The sequence below is a fragment of the Lutra lutra genome, chromosome 7 (assembly GCF_902655055.1).
Source record: "Lutra lutra chromosome 7, mLutLut1.2, whole genome shotgun sequence".
Classification (NCBI taxonomy): domain Eukaryota; kingdom Metazoa; phylum Chordata; class Mammalia; order Carnivora; family Mustelidae; genus Lutra; species Lutra lutra.
This window is the reverse complement of record NC_062284.1, coordinates 67,751,193-67,774,506: the sequence shown is the minus strand read 5'-3', so window position 1 is coordinate 67,774,506 and position 23,314 is coordinate 67,751,193. Positions and strand designations below refer to the sequence as shown.

Below are 23,314 nucleotides of genomic sequence, written 5' to 3'. Positions count from 1 at the left end.
TCACCTGGTAATTTTCAGGTATCCACGGTGACAATCCTGTTTTCCCTGACAGCACTCTTTAAACATGTTTCACATCACTACTGAATTATCCTGCTGGTAGCAAAAGAATTTTGCTGTGCATTCTTTTGTAAAGCTCATCTTAGATGGTGGGTTCCCTTAGAAAACTTAAAATACAAATTCAAAAATTTTGATTTATGTGCAACTCTTCAGGAATACATCGTTGAATAGAGGTGTATAACATGTTTAAGAATTTTTTAGTTGAAGATGTTTGCTAAGATTATATAATACCTGAAAATTTAGGAAATAACCCTATTTCAACAGCCAGAGCATACATATAGATAGTATTGATTACTAGCAATCACCACTGTCCAGGCCAAGCTTTTGGAAATGCTTGCTTTAACACATATGCTTTTGATATTTTTGAAAATATAAAAGACACTCAAGGTCATTATCTGATCTGCACGATCTCATATACAAAATAGATTAAGTGACTTTTCTAAGGCCATGCAGCCAAAGGTAAGAACGACATAACATTTATTAAGTCCTTATCTGCCAGGCTCTAGACTAAAGGCTTTAAATGGATTTTTTTTCTTTTGCCATTTATTCCTAACAAAATTCTATCAGGTAAGCATTATAATGGTCCCCATTTTATAGTTGAGGACCCTAAGGCTCAAGGAAATTGAGGATGGGGCCCTTGATCTCACGGCTGGTCAGTTTCCTACGTAGTGTGTCCCCAGAGCCTACCCTGTTAAGCACTGCGCTAGGCAGCTCTCAGCAGCCAGAGGTGGGGTTAGAGCCAAGCTTTGGTTTTTTGGTTCCCTAGGACTTCTTGGTTATGTACTACTACTGTCTGTGATCTGCTACTCTTCTTATTCTTTCAGAAAATTAGATTAATGACTAAAATGACTTTTTCTGTCTGGTATTGTTATTTAATGAACACTGCTAACCACTGTGCTTCCATTAAAATACAGTTAATTTGTCTGCAAGTTATGCAGGTATGTGTTATAGATTTCTTCATGAGGCTGCTTTTGCTTTATGTGAGAAGATATTTCATTTGCCATGGACATAGGTAAAATTTGAGGCTACATTTGTGTAAGACTAATAGGAATTTTTTTTCAGAAGTTAATTTTGGGTAATTGTATAATTACATATATTTGGGGTCAGTTTAAATTTCTAGTTCTCCTTCAAGAAACTGGTGTTTTTAAGATAGCATAAGACAAAAATATTAGGTCATTTAAAATGAAGCAGGGGGCACCTAGGTGATTCAGTCGCTTAAGCATCTGCCTTGGGCTTGGGTCATGATCCTGGGTCCTGGGATGGAGCCCTGCATTGGGGTCCCTGATCAGCTGGGAGTCTTCTTCTGCTTTTCCCTCTCTTCCTCCCCCTGCTCATTCTCTCTCAAATAAATTAATGAAGTCTTTAAAAAAAATAAGGAAAGGATCTTTGGTTATAGTATATAGGTTTATTTTAGGAACAATGTCTTATCCCAAAAGTTACTGTAATTTTTTAATTAATGAGATCACAAAGAATTTTAAATGTGTATTGTTATGTCTTTTAGATATCATTTGCGATTTCTGAAGCTAAAGAGAAATGGAAAAACGAGCTTGAAAATATGAAAAAAAGTGGCATACCTGGAAAAGAATTGGAAGAGAAGATTCATTCTCTCCAGAGAGAGCTTGAGTTAAAGAATGAGGAAGTCCCTGTGGTTGTCAGGGCTGAGCTGGCAAAGGCCCGGAGTGAATGGAACAAAGAAAAGCAAGAAGAAATCCACAAAATTCAAGAACAAAATGAACAGGATTACCGGCAATTTTTAGATGATCATCGAAATAAAATTAATGAGGTGCTTGCAGCGGCCAAAGAAGACTTTGTGAAACAGAAAACTGAACTACTTCTTCAGAAGGAGACAGAATTGCAAACATGTCTAGACCAGAGTCGTAGGGAATGGGCAGCGCAGGAAGCCAGGAGGATCCAACTGGAAATCTATCAGTATGAGGAAGACATCCTCACTGTACTTGAATTTCTCCTGAAGGACACCCAAAAGGAACATGTCAGTGATTCAGAGAACAAGCAACTCTTGGAACTCGTGTCAACTTGTTCTTCAAAATGGGTGTCTGCCCAATATTTTGAAAAACTAAAGGCCTGCATACAGAAAGCTTTTCGAGGTCTCCTCTCCCTAGCTATAGAAAATGCCAACTCCGAGTGGGAAAAGGTATGTTCCTGATAAATCAAAAGCACTATTAATAAATATCAGAGATGAATGTAGAAGTTGAATATGGTCTTTTTTCCTTTCTTCATTTTACAGTTTAGTAGACATGAAACTTGAGTTTTTAGCAGTGGCTTAACAACTTTTTGTAGTGAATCCAGAGGATTTCATTTCTTTTTGCCAAAAAGCTTTGCTTCTTCATGGTGCCACAAATATGAGGCAGAGCTTTTAGGCTGTAGACCTCTTTTTCCTAAAAAATATATGCTGTTCTTTGTAAGGGCCTGAGCTTTGAGAAACTGAATTAACTCTCATTCCTATTTTTGTTTCTTGGGCATGACCACTTCAAGAAATATGCATCATATTAAACTAGGGTTTCTTAAGAGCTTTTAAAGAGTTTGGAAGCCTGTTTCTTGCCCTCAAGGAATTTATGTCACAAAGGCAAAAAAATGCCAACCGAGTACAAAAAATGTTGTAGAACAAGCAGTTAGAAGTATGGCTCACTCATACAAAACTCTGAAGCCCAGTTTTGTTGCTCTACTGTATCTGTGCATGTAGAATGAGTTAATGATATTCTTTTAGTTGTCTAAGTAGTCTCTGATACTAGCTTTTAGTTTTGGTGAAAGATCTGATGATTAAAGAAAGGAGATATGCATGAAAAGTCTAGAATGATATGTAGCCAATTTCAACATTTGGAATTAGAGGTAGAAAAAAATGCCGATATTATAAGTTTTGAGAACAGACATAAGAGTTAAGTTTCATTAAGATACCATGATTAATGATTTTCAAGGCAGGATTGAACATTTGATAGTAATACTTACTGGAAAGTTACAAGCTGGGAAAAAAAATCTGAGTTCCAGTCCTGCACTTGAGGATAACTACTCTGTTACCTGCGTAACTGGTAACTGCCAGTGTAACTACCTGTGTAACTATCTGCGTAACTGCTTATCTGAAAAAGAAAGTATAAATCTCTGGCCTAATTCCTTGGGTTTTGTAGGGTATAAATGACACGGCTTGGACTTTCTGCCTCCTGTGTTTGAGATAGTACAGAATTTTATCCCCAAAAGTTACCTGAAAGATCAGTTTACTCCATCCCAGTTCACCCCAGTTGATACTATTATTCTGATTTCGCAGAGATGTGAAAGCAACCAGTTAAGAGTTGTTTTCAATGTAAAAATAACTGGGCAAGATAATTTCCCATGAATAATACTTGTAATACTTAATTGAAAATTTTGGAAAAATAACTAAGAATTACTTAGAGCGAGTGTTAAGGGTGAGTAGAGATGGGAAAATCGTGTTACATGCTTTCTCGTTTACTTTCCTGAAAAGGCAATCTCTGCTACAAAGATCAGGAAAATATAACACCTTTCTTCTATCAATATACACTCAATTCTGGGGTCTCTGTATAGGGTTTCTGATTGTGCTAGCAGTGTTAAGATCATTTGGATGATTTATGTCATCCTGTGGAGACAGAATCATGTAATTTGGTTAAGAACTTAGACTTTTGTGGCTTTTGTTGGGTGGGATCAGATTCTATTCCTGAAAAAAAAAGGTGGCTTTGAAATGCCTCCTCTGGCATTTGTCATAGAAGAATACTTGATTGTCTGCTGTTCGAGATCTATCCCAGCTCAGGACTTTGAGGTAAAGCAATAATTGTAACCAGTGATTGTAAGTTTGCAATATAAGTGCTATTAACATGAAGAAATATGAATCATAGTTTATTAAATTTGTCATTTTTAGAACTGTTTGTGAAAATTAAACCAGGAAAAAATAATCAGTACATATAAAAAAAAACAGGTCCTTGTTTAAAATAACTTAGATGATCAAAAGTTTTTTAAAATGGACAGGATGCAATCAGTTAAAAAATGAAGTTTCCAAGAAAATTAATGCCTTATTGGAGTACATTAATACAATTGGCCATGATGGGGAAAAAAAAAAAAAACAAAAAAACGCAAAAAGCAAAAATATCAATTGGAACAGAAATTTCGAACAAATTTAAGGATGCTTGTTCTGTCTTTCCTTACCAACAATGTCAAGTTAAAACTAAGACAAGAAAGTTGCTGCTTCTGTTATTTTTGTCATCTTGGCTTTTCTCCATTTTTGAGTAAAATCTGGAAACATTGGCTACCTTACCGTTAAACTTTTATTACTCCTTTTGGCCTCCGCCTCATATCCCCTTGATTGCCTGGAGTTTGCATTTTCTATGTAACTGCTGACCTCTACTTCTGATGCACGTTGTAAGTAGGTTTTCCAACAGCCAGTTAAATGGGTTTCTTATAATCAAAACCAAGTCTTCTAGAATCAAGCTGATATGTCGGTTTTAAGTAATTAAACACGGTAGCTTTTCCAAGATCACCTGTACTGTTCTTTTGGGGTTCAGTAGTCATCTAGAATCTGAAAACACTGCCTTAAAAGAATGTTTCACCATTAATGGTTTTAGTAGCTGTATTGCCATAACAGGGACTAGAACACCGAAAGTGTTCAATAAATGTTAGTGAAGAAATAGTTTTGTGCAAAATGTTTAGGTTAGCTTCAGTTTCTCTAACTTTGGAATTCAACAGAACTTCCTTATAAGTTGACAGTAAATATTAAAGTATTTAGAAATGTAACATACTATATAAATGAAACTTTAAATTTGTGGGAGACAAAAGTTTGATATAGTTTGAGTTTGACCTCTGCTGCAGTGAAAATATTCTAGATTTCCTTTTTTTTAATATTCTAGATTTCTAAGAACAATTGTGATTTGACCACATAAACCATTAAAATATCTTAAATTCGTATATATGTGTGCAAACTGTATCTCCTATCTGTCTCATAGTTGGCCCACCAGACTTCTGTCAGATAATGTTCTAATTTGAAAATTATGGTCATGGTAGACTAGTTCATAGTAATGACCGTATTCTTGAAACACCCTAACAAAAATACTGGTGATGGTTTAAGCAAGATTTTTTTCAGGCAGTGTTTTCTTTTTATGTTTTTAATATGAGCATTTTAAATAGAGAATTGTGTAAAGATTTTTACATGCATTAGCTGTGAAGATACTCTCTTTCAGAGAAATATGGCCAAGATCTCTAAGGATCCTGCCACAGAGGTCACTGGCAGAGGAGACCCCGGAGTCCTGGCAGTCCTTCCTGCACCTACTTTTGGATGCTGTGCTCAGGCCTTGGCCTTGCAAAAAACAGAAGCAGAAGCTGGTAATGGGGATTTTATTCCTACTGGTCTTTGTTACATTCATACTCACAGTTGCAGAGGGTTGCTTTGAGGATAAAAGGAAGTCAAAGATGCATGCAGCTTTTATGAGTGAACAAGTCGTAGGTAATATTACTCCTACCTAATCTGTGTCTTCTCCCTGGATTTCATTTTGCATTTAGGAGACGGGGATGCTTTAGACCCTCTTAATTCTATTTTTTCATGGTCTTCCTGCCATTCATAAGTAGTTCTTATTATAAGGAGAAGAATGAGAATTTTAATAGAACAGTCATGTTTTTATTCCCTGGCTTTATTGGGAAATCACGGGTTTCATATAAAAGAATTGCCAAATAACTGGGACCTTTTTGTTCACGTTATTGAAGCTTATTTCAACCATTTTTTAATGGAAATCTTTCTGAAGAGGTATTTCCTGGTTTGTGAGTTTCTTGAGAGCAGGAGCAGTGTTTCATCTTTTCCTCTCCAATCCACGGCAGAGTGAATGTGCCCTTGAATATTTGGTAAATTAATAGCTTAATGTTTCCATAATGACTTACAGTTGTCATTATGAAAAAGAATTACTGTATTGTCCTGAAGCTCCTTGACTTACTCAGACCTCACTGAGGAATATTGATTGGGCTTATGTTGCCTAATCACTGAGAATTCTCCTCTAGGAACTGCCATAGCCTTTATTAGCTCTAATCCTTTTCAAAATACAGATCTCTCACAGATTGCTTCTGCCCTCCACAAACAAACATGTACCCACTCTTTCTGTTTGTTACCTGCTGTCTCTATTGCAACCTGGAAAAGAACTGTGAATTGCCAGAACAACTCATATGTACTAGGCTAATAACCTTAGTTGCCACCATTTCTAATTTAGTAAGTAATGTTATCAGAATTTTAGAGAACCTCTGCCTTTCCTAAGAAGCAGGTTGACAGTTATTTTCCTGATCATCCATAAGCCCTTTTTCCTAACTCCTAGATTCTGAGTAGTTGAGAGGATCTTATTGTTCATTAGGTATATGGGAATACTACCTTAATTTGTATTTTGTTTCTTACTTTTCAGTGTCATTGTAGATCTGTTTTTTTTGTTTTTTTTTTTTTAATTTATGAAATGGGTAGCAACAAGTTTTACATATTATTTGGCTTTGGGAAGCCCTATCAATATGAAAGGAATTTGTTTTTACTTAAGACAAAACAAACAACAAAAAGATTTTTCTTTCTTTAGTCTTTTTTCCCTCAAACCAAACACATTAACCAATTCATTAGAAAAGACTAAATAATCCAAAATATTTATTAAGTGCTATAGTCCTTTATAATATTACCACCAGAGACTACCATTGTTAACCATTTGATTATAGTCTCCTAATATCATTTTTTAAAGTAAGTTAAATATTATGAAATACTTGATACATAGAAAGAAAATATGTGATGGACATGTAAGTTTGGAAGCCTTCCAACCAGGAGCCAGTTCTTTGACTTAAGAACTAGAGTGTCACCAGTACTGTTGAAGACCCCTCTGGGTCTGACCACAGTTCCATCCCTGTAATTTCCTAACAGTCCAGGGTAACAAATGTTCTGATTTTTAAAAATTATTCTCTTGCTTTTCTTTGTATTTTGACCAAATACAGGTATCCTGCAAAAGCTATTGCTTTGTCTTCTAACATTTTAAAAATGATTTAATATTCATTGTAGTCTTTGTAACGTGCTTTTTCCCCACTTACCAGCAAGCTTCTGGTATTTGTCTATGTTAATGCCTGTAGTTCTAGTTGCTGTGTACTAGTCCATTCCATGAATATACTATAGTTTAGTCTCTTGTCAGTGGGCATTTGCCTGGTTTCTAGTTTCACCACAGTATCTTAAATGAAAAATATAAATGCTGTGTATGATACCAGTGTGATGCTTGATTAATTCTTTGATGCTCATGGACATAAATGGCACCATTCAAAGGAAACTAAAGTCAGGAAAGAGCTAAGAATAATTTTGCTGAACCAATGATTTTACATTAAGTTTTTGGGTATGGGCTTTTGATCTATGCCAGTTTGTGTTCCTACTTTATTATATCAATTATGTTAATAGTAATAATCTATTTTTGCATATAATTTAAATTTTACAAATTCTGTACATTACTAATAGCAATAGCTGTTACATATTGTATGCTATTCTCTGGCAGGTACTGTGCCACACAACTTTTATACATTTGTACCTCTTGATAGTTTTAAATATTTTTTTCATTTGGAGACAATTTTAAACTTATAGAAAAGGTACAAAAGTAAAAATAGTTACAAGTAGCACTCATCTATCCTTTACCTAGATACATTTGTTAATAACGTTGTATACAATTTTGTTTTTCTGTGCTTATGTGTATGTGAACATTTCATTTCCTCTCCTGAACCATTTGAGGATGTTATATTCATTGTGCCCTTTTACCCCTAAATACTTCAGTGTGTATTTTCAAAAAATAGGAATTTTTTTCTTTTATACCTTAGTATAGTAAATTAAGCATTTGATAAATATTGTATCGACCTGTTTGGATTCTAATTTTGTCAACTGATGCAATAATGTCTTTCATTATTTTTCCTCCTGCAGTACAGGAATCTGTCCAGGGTCAGGTACTACCTTTAGATGTCATCTTTCTTTAGTCTCCTTTAGTCTAGAATATTTCCACAGTCTCTTTTTGACTTTTATGACATTGACGTTTTTGAAAGACTTATTCCCCACTGCTCCACCCCCACCTCCGGCTTTTGGAAGAACTTTCCTCATTTTGAGTTTGTCTGATGTTTCTTCACAATTAGATTCAAGCTGTGTTTCCTTGCCTGGAACGCTGCATGGGTGATGTCTTATCACATGCGGAGGTGCACAGTGCCCATTTGTCTTATTGGTGACGTTCATTTGAACACCTGGTCACAGGGTGGTCCATTTTCTTAAGTGGGTTCCTCCCACCTCACAACTAATAAGTAATCTGTGGGGAGACACTTCTAAGACCATGAAAATGTCCTTCTTATTAAATATTGCCCTTCTATTTAGCAATCATTGATGATGCTTGTCTGATTCAGTCTTCACTGTGGTGGTTGCAGTATTATAATTTTTCTGGCTCTAGACTTCCCTCTACTTTTACCGGTTGGCACTTGGAGTGTTGCTATAATTGTGAGTCCTCCTGTTAGTTTGTGTACTTATTTATTGGTCTGTCTTTTGTTTATTTATCAATCTGTCCATCAGTCCATCTACCTACTTACCTATCAACTTCACCTACTTACCTATCTATCTATCCCATTATTGGTATGGCTCATGGATTTTTTTTTTTTAATATTTTATAATTCAGTAGTATACTTAGTGTTCAGATTGCCCCATATTCAGCTACTGGAGCCCTTTCAAACTGGCTCCTTTTTCCTTGTGACATTCCTGTATTTTTCAGGAATTTCTTTCTGGCATTGATCTTGTATATACCCCTGTCCCAGTACTGGAGCTAGGCATTTCTTGAAGATTCGTGGTTCCTTTTAGTGAGGAATGGTATTCAATACCAAGAGCTGAACATTATGTTTCATAGCAATTTTTAAAATAGATGGTATTATTTAATTTTACATGTTAAAAAACGAGGTCTCATATTACATAGTATGCTCTGAGCCACACTGCCAATAAATCGTATAAAGAAGATCTAAACCCAGGTCTCTCTCTCTTAAGCATTGCGTTCTCTTCAGTTGCACTGTTGCCTTTCTTTAGTCATGTCCCCTGGTTTCCTTCCTTCTTTCGTTCCTTAGTTCCTTTGTTATTCCTTTATTCCTTCCCTTTTTCAGTTCTTAGTCTAAACTGATATAAAAGTTTGCTGTCATTTAATTTTTGCAGATAAGAAAAAGATCCTTGAAATTAAAGATTCATGCTGTGGACACTGCTTCCAAGAACTTGAAAAGGCAAAGCAGGAATGTCAAGATCTGAAAAGAAAACTGGAGAAATGCTGTAGGCATCTTCAGCATTTAGAAAGGAAGCACAAAGCTGTAGTGGAAAAAATTGGAGGTTAGCGTTTAAAGTAGCACTACTACCGGTATAAATCTCTTTGATCCTTGAAATGTTCAAATGTGACATTTTAGTTAATGTAGGCCCCAATTCTCTTTGAGGATTAATGTAAACTAATTTGGACCTTGTTTTTACTGACCAAATTATTATTCCTGAACTACAAAGAGGAAAACTGGAGCTCTAATTAAAAGGTCACATTCCTTTCTTCCTTTTTGGATTGAATAGATATTGAGTCCCCAGTATGTGTCAGGCGGTGTTCTAGGCCCTAGGAACACAGCAGTGAAGACATCTGATGGAATTCCAGTTCTGCTGTAGATGCACAAAACTCTTATTTCCTTCCTTCAAGAAGCTTATCATCAAGTGAGGAGACTGAAAAACTGTCTAATAAATAATTGCAGGGCCGAGGTCTCCTGGCGGTATGCTTATGTAAACTTGGCAGAAAGGATGTGAGTGAACTCTTCCTCCTATTTGAGTTAAGGAGGGCTTGACTAGACCTGGAAAGATGAAGGCGTTTGCCAATGAGCACAGCATTCTAGGCAGAGGGGAAAGATGTGCACAAAGACCTATGGGCCTGGTCCGACATCCTTCTAGTCCATTCTTCACAGTGCTCTCAGGGAGATTGTCTGGAAGGGATAGCTTCCAGTATCTCCTCTAGCCCTTCTGCACCAGGGAAGCTACTGAGCTGCTTTACTAGTCACTTCTCTCCTGTGCTCTCCTGTGTGCATTTGAAGTAGTCCTCAGATTGCTGAGTGGGGCAGGAATTGTACTGTTGGACCTTGCATACAGTGTTGTCACACTATCCTACACCTTATCCTTCCATTCTCATTTGGCCTAACTCTTCCTCATCCTTTAAGGTTCAGCTGAGAAAGATGCCTTATCTGCAGAGCCCTTCTTGATTTTCCCGTCTGGGTTATTCAGGCTACTTCTGTGTGGCCCCATAGCACTCTGGGCTCCTACTCTCTTACCATTCTGAATTTAATTTTTTTGGTTACTTGCCTGATAACCCTTTCCAACCTATGCATTCCCTGAGAAAAAGGAATATGTTGTATCTTGTTCATCATTATAGTCATGATGCCCATTACATGCCAGGCGATAATAGACAATAAATGTTTGAATGAGGATTGAATGCAAGGGTCGCAAATAATTGTGTGATCCAGAAAAAAAACAGACGGATAGGTTCACTTTTTTCCTACAGTTTAACTTGATTGCTTGCCTGGACACCAGTCACCACCTTCCCTTTTCTGTTTCTAATCTTGCCCCTCCAAGCCATTCCCCATCAAGCAGCTCCAGTGACCTTTTAAAAAAGTAAATCAGATCATGGCACTCTCTTGTTTAAAGTCCTGTGGTTTAGCTGGTCCTCAGTAGGAAATACACACACTTTATTTAACATCATCTAAGAAGCCTTTCATGATTCACCGTCTGCCAGGCCCTTCGCCTTGTCTTGCCCCATCCCATTTATTCTCTCATTGGGCCAGATCATGGATTTCCGTCTCTTTTCTCTTGTCTGTTTTCATCTCCACTTACCAAACATGTCTTCTCACCCTGATTGCATTGCCTGGCTAACTCCTACTCCTCCCTCCCCAGTGCATGGCTTCCTCAGGAAGGCTTTCCTGACCACCCCAGATTTGGTTCGCTTCTTGTCTTAGACATTACCTGCAGCTCCAATGATTTTTCTAACATTATATCATGCTTGTAATTAATTTTTGTCTGTATTGTCCTTTGGAGTGTGGCCTTGATGATGACGACAAGGATCAAGTCCTGGCCTGGCACTTAGTACACTCGGGAAATAATGCTGGCTTAGAGGAGCACCTGCTTCACTCCCCCACACCACTTACCAAGTCTAACAGAGACAGATAATCCTTATTTTAAGACAAGACAGGATTTTAAGAACTTTTTAAGGATTTTAAGAATTTTAAGAGATAAAAATTTTAACAACTGTAATTCCCATGGTGTTGGCTTAGCTCTTTGATAGAGGCCAGAAGAGTAAATGAGCTATTTGTAGCTCTTGAAGAATTTGATGGAAATCAAGAATATGTGTTTTACATAATAAAATGACAAAGGCAGCTGGATAAGAGTATCATTTGTAAATAGTATGTAGCACCATACATTGTGATCATAGTTATTCTGCACAGTGCTTTTTGAAGCTGTTTTATGTAATCCATAGACTTAGAAATAATCCAAGAAGTTGGGACCTACCTCAAAACAATGGGCTGATAAAACGGGTCAGGGTCAGAATTAAGTCATCTGATAGTTTGGTTTCAGTGTTTGTCTTAATGTATATCCCTTAGTTGATAATATTTTTGCTATTATTGTTGCTCAATTCTTAAATTCCATTTTCTTCTGGTAGTATTTATTGAAAAGTGGTAGAGTAAGAGTGAGTGATTTAAAAATATACAAGTTATATCAATCACTAGAAGGAGTAGAATTACCCAACTTACAGAGTGTGTTGAGAGAGTGGCATGGTAAGAAACATGATGTATCCTGTTCATATTATTAAACCCTGGTATTGCCAAACTTTGTGTAAGGTGCTGTGCACTTAGGATTTTATTTCTATTATCTTAAAGGTAAGTAATACTATTTCCATTTAACATATGAAAAATCTCAGGTTCAGAAAGCATAAGTAGCATAAGTGATTTGCCTAAGTTGATTTAACTGATAAAGAAGCAAAGCTAAGATTTAAACCCATGTCTCTCTCACTCTGAAATTCATGATTTATCCTCCATTCCATATGAACTCCATTGGTCTCCTCATCCTCTTTTTATAAGTTCAAAGAATTGAAATCTTACATTAATTGTGAAGGTGGTATCTACTTAATATTACTTTTCTTTTTATTTTGTATAGCAGTGCTTGTTCAATGATTGTATATATGAGCATATATATGAGCATAGATCCAGGAGCAAGATAAAAGTAGAAGACCCAGTATGTTTCAACAGAGCTTCAGTCTAGCTGGGAAACAAAATAGATGCCTATCAAACAGTTGGAGACCTATTCCAGGGCAGTATGTAACCCAGAGCAGGATGTGGATATAACACAGATTTTAAGAGCTAAGAAACTGGAACAGGGAGTGGTCAGATGAGGACTTATCAGGAAATGAATGACACAGGGTGCAACTGCCAGTTCCACAATCTCCTCTATAAACATTTTTACTGGGAATTTCAGGGAGAGGAAGACTGAGGGGGAAAAAAAGATCGACTGACCAATATACCATTAATATTCTTTTTTTAGAAGAGAATAGTAAAGTTGTTGAAGAATTACTAGAAGAAAACAATGACATGAAGAGTAAATTGGATGAACTTAAAACACTTCATAAAATACCACCAAGGTAGACTTTTACTATTTTATTTTATTTTTATTTATTTATTTTATTATTTTTATTTTTTTAAGATTTTATTTATTTGTCAAAGAGACAGAGGCAGGCAGAGGGAGAAGCAGGCTCACTGCTGAGCAAGGAGCCCAATACAGGACTTGATCCCAGGACCCTGGGATCAGGAGCTGAAGGCAGATGCTTAACCAACTGAGCCACCCAGGTGCCCCTTATTTTTATCTTTGAATTTATTTTTGTTTATTTTTTTGAGAGAGAGAGAACATTTGTGAGTGGGGGGAGAGGAGGGAGAGAGAATTTTAAGCAGGCTCCACACCCAGCACAGAGCCCCACTCAGGGCCTGATGTCACAACACCGAGATCATGACCTGAGCCAAAATCAAGAGTTTAGTTAGTTAACCAACTGAGCCACCCAGGTGCCCAACTTTTACTATTTTAAAGAAACTTTATTTCTAAGTATTTTTTTTTACTTTGTAATACTGTTTAAATCAATAATACTCATACCAAGAGTATAAAACTTGTTATTGTTACGTGGCAAGAAATATAAAAAAAAAAAACTTCCAAAACTTTATTTCTAGTAGGTACCCTCTGTTAACCTCTTGTTTTTTATCATTTAAGCCCCTTTATACTCATATGTGTATGTTTTTAAAACTGAGATTGTCATGTAAGCTATTTTGTAAGCTTTTATTAATATGATGGTATAAGATAAACATTTCCATATGATTAAATATTCTCCTATAATGTGCTTTTTAGTAGCTGCATATATTTTCATTATGTGGATTTATCATTTATTTAAGTAACCCTAACATTTGTTTCTATTTTTTTCTATTTTAAATAACAATATAATAAAGATCCTGATATATAATTTTTTTTAGCACATTTCAGTGAGATATTACTGGAATATATAGATAGCTAGATATTTTTACTTAACAATCTCTGTATGCAATGTTTTGTTCATTTTTAGGTCGTTGTCAGAAGGGGCCATTGAAAATGCTTGCCTGCTGTGCAGTGGGAGGGCCTTGGAAGAACTTCGTGGACAGTACATTAAAGCTGCAAAAAAAATTAAGCGTAAGTCCTTGAGGAGAGTCCCAAGATTTTAAGGTGGTTTGAGCCTTTTTTATTACTAGCACTAGTAATTTGGAGTAATTTTCCAAACTATCTTGTTCTGAGATCTTATCTACTTTTAAGAAGAAATTAGTGGCACCTTTTCTAAATTATGCAGCAATGCATCATTTTGCCTAATATTTTTGGAAGTGACATGAGGGTAGAGTTATTTTTCGTTGTTAATTTTCTTGTTTCTTTTTTGGGTACTAATGTTAAACTAAAAATTTCAGAATCTTAAAACTTAAATAACTAAAACAAAATGTGATATGAGTTTTAAATTAGCAAGTATTACTTTCTACCATAAGCTTTTCTTTTCTTTTCTTTTAATATTTTACTTATTTGTCAGAGAAAGAGAGAGAACACAACCAGTGGGGGAGCAGCAGGTAGGGGGAGAAGCAGACTTCCTGCTGAGCAAGGAGCCTGATCTGGGACTCAATCCCAGGACCCTATGATCATGACCTGAGCTGAAGGCAGACAGTTAACTTACTGAGCCACCCAGGAGTCCCTCTACCATAAGCTATTAAAAACCATAGGAAATAGATCTAGCTAGGCATTATTCTGTTCTTTCCCATTATTTCGATCATGGATTAAGACATACATGTAAATTTATCAGGTCCTTTGCATTAAAAGGTGATGTAGCATACCATGCAGAGGATTTCTCTGGTTTATGTTTTCTCATAGGATATCTCTTGGTTTTAATTACAGTATTGCGTAGATTATATGTATGTCCCAGAACAATAACCAGTGTTGATACAGGAGAAATGTACGTTTACCTCTTAAAATCGCTTTTATTTTTAAAAAAATGAGTGGGAAAGGTCATAAGTTCCAAATGTGTTAGATCATCATAGTCTTGTGTAGATGTTTTGAAAATCCCACTCAGTATCAATAAAGACACTTTACTTCTCAGTTGTTGCTGGTGCCAATAGAGTACATATTACTACAAAATAAAGCAACTTTTTGTTAAGAATCCTATCAGTTGGGGGGAGGAGTCAAGATGGCGGAGAAGTAGCAGACTGAGACTATTTCAGGTAGCAGGAGATCAGCTAGATAGCTCATCTAAAGATTGCAAACACCTACAAATCCAACAGGAGATCGAAGAGAAGAAGAACAGCAATTCTAGAAACAGAAAATCAACCACTATCTGAAAGGTAGGACTGGCGGAGAAGTGAATCCAAAGCAACGGGAAGATAGACCGCGGGGGGAGGGGCCGGCTCCCGGCAAGCGGCAGAGCAACGGAGCACAAAATCAGGACTTTTAAAAGTCTGTTCCGCTGAGGGACATCGCTCCAGAGGCTAAACCGGGGTGAAGCCCACGCGGAGTCAGCGTGGCCTCAGGTCCCGCAGGGTCACAGAAGGATCGGGGGTATCGGAGTGTCGCAGAGCTTACAGGTATTAGAACAGGGAAGCCGGCTACAGAGACAGAGCCAAGGAGTGAGCTCTCAGCTCGGGGTTACCTTGAACCAGTCGCAGGCTCAGTCAGCTCGGAGCGTGGCCGGAGGCCAGGGTGACGGGAGTAAATGGGCGCTGTTCTCTGAGGGCGCACTGAGGAGTGGGGCCCCGGGCTCTCGGCTCCTCCGGGCCAGAGACTGGGAGGCCGCCATCTTCATTCCCGTCTTCCAGAACTCTACGGAAAGCGCTCAGGGAACAAAAGCTCCCGAAAGCAAACCCGATCGGATTACTCAGACCAGCCCGGGAAAGGGCGGTGCAACTCCGCCTGGGGCAAAGACACTTGAGAATCACTACAACAGGCCCCTCTCCCAGAAGATCAGCAAGAAACCCAGCCAGGACCAAGTTCACCCACCAAGGAGTGCAGTTTCAATACCAAGGAGAGAAGTGGAATTCTGGAGGAGGAGAAAGCAAAGCATGGAACTCATGGCTTTCTCCCCATGATTCTTTAGCCTTGCAGTTAATTTAATTTTTTTCTCTTTTTCAATTTTTTTTCCCTTCTTCTGCTAAATTTTTTTTAACTTTTACCCTTTTCTTTTTTAACGTTTTTAACTAGTTTATCTGATATATTTTTCTTTTTTATATTTTTCTTTATTCATTTTCTTTTTTTAATTGTTCTTTTTCTTTTCTTTCTTTCTTTTCTTTCTGAACCTCTTTTTATCCCCTTTCTCCCCCTTCACGATTTGGGATCTCTTCTGATTTGGCTAAAGCATATTTTCCTGGGGTTGTTGCCATCTTTTAGTATTTTACTTGCTCCTTCATATACTCTTTTTTTTTGTTTTTGTTTTTTTGTTTTTTTGTTTTTCTTCATATACTCTTATCTGGACAAAATGACAAGGCGGAAAAATTCACAACAAAAAAAAGAACAAGAGGCAGTACCGAAGGCTAGGGACCTAATCAATACAGACATTGGTAATATGTCAGATATAGAGTTCAGAATGACGATTCTCAAGGTTCTAGCTGGGCTCAAAAAAGGCATGGAAGATATTAGAGAAACCCTCTCGGGAGATATAAAAGTAATTCTGGAGAAATAAAAGAACTAAAATCTAACCAAGTTGAAATCAAAAAGCTATTAATGAGGTGCAATCAAAAATGGAGGCTCTCACTGCTAGGATAAATGAGGCAGAAGAAAGAATTAGCGATATAGAAGACCAAATGACAGAGAATAAAGAAGCTGAGCAAAAGAGGGACAAACAGCTACTGGACCACGAGGGGAGAATTCGAGAGATAAGTGACACCATAAGACGAAACAACATTAGAATAATTGGGATTCCAGAAGAAGAGGAAACAGAGAGGGGAGCAGAAGGTATGTTGGAGAGAATTATTGGAGAGAATTTCCCCAATATGGCAAAGGGAACAAGCATCAAAATCCAGGAGGTTCAGAGAACCCCCCCCCTCAAAATCAATAAGAATAGGTCCACACCCCATCACCCAATAGTATAATTTACAAGTCTTAGTGACAAAGAGAAAATCCTGAAAGCAGCCCGGGAAAAGAAGTCTGTAACGTACATGGTAAAAATATTAGATTGTCAGCAGACTTATCCACAGAGACCTGGCAGGCCAGAAAGAGCTGGCATGATATATTCAGAGTACTAAATGAGAAAAACATGCAGCCAAGAATACTATATCCAGCTAGGCTATCATTGAAAATAGAAGGAGAGATTAAAAGCTTCCAGGACAAACAAAAACTGAAAGAATCTGCAAATACCAAACCAGCTCTACAGGAAATATTGAAAGGGGTCCTCTAAGCAAAGAGAGACCCCAAAAGTAGTAGATCAGAAAGAAACAGAGACAATATACAATAACAGTCACCTTACAGGCAATACAATGGCACTAAATTCATATCTCTCAATACTTACCCTGAATGTTAATGGGCTAAATGCCCCCATCAAAAGACACAGGGTATCAGAATGGATAAAAAAACAAAACCCATCTATATGTTGCCTACAAGAAACTCATCTTAAACCCGAAGACACCTCCAGGTTAAGTGAGGGGGTGGAAAAAGATTTACCATGCTAAGGACATCATAAGAAAGCAGGAGTGGCAATCCTTATATCAGATCAGTTAGACTGTAAGCCACATACTATAATAAGAGATGAGGAAGGACACTATATCATACTCATAGGAACTGTCCAACAAGAAGATCTAACACATTTTAAATATCTATGCCCCTAACGTGGGGCAGCCAACTAGTAAACCAATTAATAACAAAATCAAAGAAACACATCGACAAGATACAATAATAGTAGGGGATTTAACACTCCCCTCAACTGAAATGGACAGATCATCCAAGCAAAAGACTCAACAGGAAATCAAGGCCCTTAAATGACACACTGGACCAGATGGACATCACAGATATATTCAGAATATTTCATCCCAAAGCAACAGAATACACATTCTTCCTCTAGTGCACATGGAACATTCTCCAGAATAGATCACATTCTTGGTCCTAAATCAAGTCTCAACCGGTATCAAAAGATTGGGATCATTCCCGTGCATATTTTCAGACCACAATGCTCTGAAGCTAGAACTCAATCACAAGAGGAAATTTGGAAAGAACCCAAATACATGGAGACTAAACAGCATCCTTCTAAAGAATGAATGGGTCAACCAGGAAATTAAAGAAGAATTGAAAAAATTTATGGAAACAAATGATAATGAAAACACAACGGTTCAGAATCTGTGGGACACAACAAAGGCAGTCCTGAGAGGAAAATATATAGCGGTACAAGCCTTTCTCAAGAAACAAGAAAGGTCTCAGGTACACAACCTAACCCTACACCTAAAGGAGCTGGAGAAAGAACAAGAAAGAAAGCCTAAACCCAGCAGGAGAAGAGAAATCATAAGGATCAGAGCAGAAATCAATGAAATAGAAACCAAAAAAACAATAGAATAAATCAACGAAACTAGGAGCTGGTTCTTTGAAAGAATTAATAAGATTGATAAACCCCTGGCCAGACTTATCAAAAAGAAAAGAGAAAGGACCCAAATAAATAAAATCATGAATGAAAGAGGAGAGATCACAACGAACACCGAAAAATACAGACAATCATAAGAACATACTATGAGCAGCTCTACGCCAACAAATTTGACAATCTGGAAGAAATGGATGCATTCCTAGAGACATATAAACTACCACAACTGAACCAGGAAGAAATAGAAAGCCTGAACAGACCCATAACCAGTAAGGAGATTGAAACAGTCATCAAAAATCTCCAGACAAACAAAAGCCCAGGGCCAGATGGCTTCCCGGGGGAATTCTACCAAACATTTAAAGAAGAACTAATTCCTATTCTCCTGAAACTGTTCCAAAAAATAGAAATGGAAGGAAAACTTCCAAACTCATTTGATGAGGCCAGCATCACCTTGATCCCAAAACCAGACAAGGATCCCATCAAAAAAGAGAACTACAGACCAATATCCTTGATGAACACAGATGCAAAAATTCTCGCCAAATACTAGCCAATAGGATTCAACAGTACATTAAAGGATTATTCACCACGACCAAAGTGGGATTTATTACAAGGGCTGCAAGGTTGGTTCAACATCCGCAAATCAATCAATGTGATACAACACATTAATAAAAGAAAGAACAAGAATCATATGATACTCTCCATAGATGCTGAAAAAGCATTTGACAAAGTACAGCATCCCTTCCTGAATCAAAACTCTTCAAGTGTAGGGATAGACGGCACATACCATCAATATTATCAAAGCCAGCTATGAAAAACCCACGGCAAATATCATTCTCAATGGAGAAAAACTGAAAGCTTTTCCGCTAAGGTCAAGGAACACGGCAGGGATGTCCATTATCCACCACTGCTATTCAACCTAGTACTAGAAGTCCTAGCCTCAGCAATCAGACAACAAAAGGAATTAAAGGCATCCAAATCGGCAAAGAAGAGTCAAACTATCACTCTTCGCAGATGATATGATACTCTATGTGGAAAACCCAAAAGACTCCACTCCAAAACTGCTAGAACTTGTACAGGAATTCAGTAAAGTGTCAGGATATAAAATCAATGCACAGAAATCAGTTGCCTTTCTCTACACCAACAACAAGACAGAAGAAAGAGAAATTAAGGAGTCAATCCCATTTATGATTGCACCCAAAATTATAAGATACCTAGGTATAAACCTAACCAAAGAGGCTAAGAATCAATACTCAGAAAACTATAAAGTACTTATGAAAGAAATTGAGGAAGACACAAAGGAAAGGAAAAATGTTCCATGCTCCTGGACTGGAAGAATAAATATTGTGAAAGTGTCTATGCTACCTAAAGCAATCTACACATTTAATGCAATTCCTATCAAAGTGCCTTTCATTTTTGCAAAGAAATGGAACAAATAATCCTAAAATTTGTATGGAACCAGAAAAGACCTTGAATAGCCAAAGGAATATTGAAAAAGAAAGCCAAAGTTGGTGGCATCACAATTCCGGACTTCAAGCTCTATTACAAAGCTGTCATCATCAAGACAGCATGGTACTGGCACAAAAACAGACACATAGATCAATGGAACAGAATAGAGAGCCCAGAAATAGACCCTCAACTCTATGGTCAACTCATCTTCGACAAAGCAGGAAAGAATGTCCAATGGAAAAAAGACAGCCTCTTCAATAAATGGTGTTGGGAAAATTGGACAGCCACATGCAGAAAAATGAAATTGGACCATCTCCTTACACAACACATGAAAATAGACTCAAAATGGATGAAGGACCTCAATGTGAGAAAGGAATCCATCAAAATCCTTGAGGAGAACACAGGCAGCAACCTCTTCGACCTCTGCCGCAGCAACATCTTCCTAGGAACATCGCCAAAGGCAAGGGAAGCAAGGGCAAAAATGAACTATTGGTATTTCATCAAGATTAAAAGCTTTTGCACAGCAAAGGAAACAGTTAACAAAACCAAAAGACAACTGACAGAGTGGGAGAAGATATTTGCAAATGACATATCAGATAAAGGGCTAATGTCCAAAATCTATAAAGAACTTAGCAAACTCAACACCCAAAGAACAAATAATCCAATAAAAAATGGGCAGAATACATGAACAGATATTTCTGCAAAGAAGACATCCAGATGGCCAAAAGACACATGAAAAAGTGCTCCACATCACTCGGCATCAGGGAAATACAAATCAAAACCACAATGAGATATCACCTCACACCAGTCAGAATGGCTAAAATTAACAAATCAGGAAATGACAGATGCTGGCGAGGATGCGGAGAAAGGGGAACCCTCCTACACTGTTGGTGGGAATGCAAGCTGGTGCAACCACTCTGGAAAACAGCATGGAGGTTCCTCAAAATGTTGAAAATAGAACTACCCTATGACCCAGCAATTGCACTGCTGGGTATTTACCCTAAAGATACAAACGTAGTGATCCGAAGGGACACGTGCACCCGAATGTTTATAGCAGCAATGTCTACAATAGCCAAATTATGGAAAGATCCTAGATGTCCATCAACAGATGAATGGATAAAGAAGATGTGGTATATATACAGAATGGAATACTATGCAGCTATCAAAAGAAATGAAATCTTGCCATTTGCAACAACGTGGATGGAAGTAGAGGGTTTCATGCTTAGCCAAATAAGTCAATTGGAGAAAGACAACTATCATATGATCTCCCTGATATGAGGAAGTGGAGCTGCAACATTGGGGGTTAAGGGGGTGGGAGAAGAGTAAATGAAACAAATGGGATTGGGAGGGAGACAAACCATAAGTGACTCTTAATCTCACAAAACAAACTGAGGGTTGCTGGGGGGAGGGTATGTGCTATGGTGAGTGCTGTGAAGTGTGTAAACCTGGTGATTCACAGACCTCTACCCCTGTGATAAAAATATATTATGTGTTTATTAAAAATTTTTGATTAAAAAAAGAATAAAAAAAAGAATCATATCAGTTGGGATGTGAAATTTTAAGCATTTTTTCATACTCATATCCTAATTTGTATGTATGTGTATTGTTTAACATTTTAGACATGGTTTGGAGGTTTTGTGTTGCTATGTATTCCAATTTAATTTGTCCACTGCAAATAATGAGAAGTAGTCTTTCAGTTAGTATTTTTTGCATAGAGTGTCTAATTTTCAGGACGAGCTTACTGATATTGAGGGAGATTCCCATATGAATTGAATCTTTAATATAACAGTGGTGGTATTCTAGAGGCAGGATTAGCCCTAGATTTAGTAAAAAGAAAAAAAAAAAAAGTTGACCTTAAGTAATGGTAATCTCAATCAAATCGTGTTGAATCAAAGATAAAAAGAAAACTTGAAAGCAGTGAACTATTTTTATTTTATTTAATCTTACTGATTTATTTATTTGAAGATTTTATTTATTTATTTGTCAGAGAGAGAGAGCACACAAGCAGGGGGAACAGCAGCCAGAGGGAGATGCAGACTCCCTGCTGAGGAAAGATCCTGTTGCAGGACTCTGGAATCATGACCTGAGTCAAAGGCAGATGCCTAACCTACTGAGACATTTTTAAATGTATATTTCAGAAGGCAACATTGGTCTCAACCTTCTCCCTGGCGTTTTGTACATATCCCTCATGGATTGTAATATTGTATTACTTGGGTACTCATAAGTGCTGCTGAAAGAATTGAATAAATAATGAAACAGATTTTCAGAGCTTAAGTAAATCGGAATATGAGTATCTCCAAGTTCATATTGCCTCCATCTTTCTGTGTCTCGTTCTTTCTTTCTTTCTTCCTTACCCTTTATATGTATCTTTTCCTTTTCTCTTAATCAGACAATACATAATTGAAATGTGAAAGTTTCTGTATTCTATGTTTTCCTAGGCAATATGCTGTTTCCTTAACATATGTGGCTACCATCATCTAAAAGGACTTTTAGATTATTTCTCCTTTGAGTCTCCTAAAACAGTGATCTGAAACATTCCGTTTTAATGATGGTAGAAAAGTACAATGTTTAAACTACGCCTCTAGTCACTTCCTCTCCCAGAAAATTGATCTGAAGTCTGCCTCCCCTATTTTTGAAAAAAAAACGGTAGTAAACATACATTTTGTGGGGATTCTTGTCTCCCCACCAACTCTCACCTTCCCACTAGGTGATATGCTTCGTTATATTCAGGAGAGTAAGGAAAGAGCTGCGGAAATGGTAAAAGCAGAAGTATTGCGAGAACGTCAGGAAACCGCCCGAAAGATGCGCAAATACTACTTGACTTGCCTCCAACAGATTTTGCAGGATAATGGAAAACAGGAAGGGTAAGTTCAATCTAAACAAACAGTATGTCCTGAGACTACCAAGACGGCATGTTGTCATTTTCTAAACATTTTCCTTAACCACAAAATTAACTATTTCTACATGATTGGCCATTAGGGGTTAAGAGAGGCTTATGTCTGTACTACCCTAAATATTGGCAGAACTAATAGGAAAACAGAAATCCTGGGGCTAAGGAAACTCATTTTTTCCTTTAAACTATTATTAATTTAATATTCTGGAATTCCCCACAGGGCTGAGAAAAAGATTATGAATGCTGCTAGCAAACTTGCTACAATGGCAAAATTGCTGGAAACGCCAATTTCTCATAAATCCCAGAGCAAAACTACACAGTCAGGTATGTCAAAATGAGTCACTTAAAGGGCTTTTTTCTCTCTTCTCAAATACTTAATATTTTTAGCATGGAAAAGAACAAGGAATGTAAGGAGAGAGATTTAATTTACAAAGTTGTGTCTGTGCTTTATTAAACTAAAAACTTTTAAAAAAGTATAGAGTTTTCAGTTTGAGTAGGCAGACTGAGCATACTCATCAGCTTCCTATAGTTGCTTTCCTTCCTAGAAATGACAGAAAATATTTTAGAAAAGTTAGTAGAAGAGAGGGAATGATAAAGAACAGAGCAGAAATAAATGAAATAGAGATTTTTAAAAAATAGTAGGAAAGGTCAACAAAGCCAAGAGCTGTTTTTTTAAAAAGGTAAATGAAATTGATAAACCTTTACCCAGACTCTTCAAGAAAAAAAAGAGATAGGACTCAAATAAATAAAATTAGAAATGTAAGAGAAGTAACAACTGACACCACAAAAATAC

At 37.1% G+C, this 23,314-nt stretch overlaps 1 protein-coding gene across 6 annotated transcripts in view; it reads left to right on the top strand.

Annotated features, from left to right (window-relative positions):
• CEP152 (centrosomal protein 152) overlaps window positions 1-23,314 on the top strand; it is a 101,431-nt gene that overhangs the window by 72,655 nt on the left and 5,462 nt on the right. For 3 of the 6 annotated variants that reach the window (XM_047738049.1, XM_047738050.1, XM_047738053.1), the window contains 7 exons: window positions 1,559-2,209; window positions 5,253-5,394; window positions 9,230-9,397; window positions 12,623-12,719; window positions 13,683-13,786; window positions 22,336-22,492; window positions 22,742-22,845. In XM_047738049.1, the coding sequence (XP_047594005.1) occupies window positions 1,559-2,209; window positions 5,253-5,394; window positions 9,230-9,397; window positions 12,623-12,719; window positions 13,683-13,786; window positions 22,336-22,492; window positions 22,742-22,845 (1,423 nt within the window). The remainder of the gene's footprint in view (window positions 1-1,558; window positions 2,210-5,252; window positions 5,395-9,229; window positions 9,398-12,622; window positions 12,720-13,682; window positions 13,787-22,335; window positions 22,493-22,741; window positions 22,846-23,314) is intronic. The other 3 variants (XM_047738051.1, XM_047738054.1, XM_047738055.1) reach the window with 2 other exon arrangements.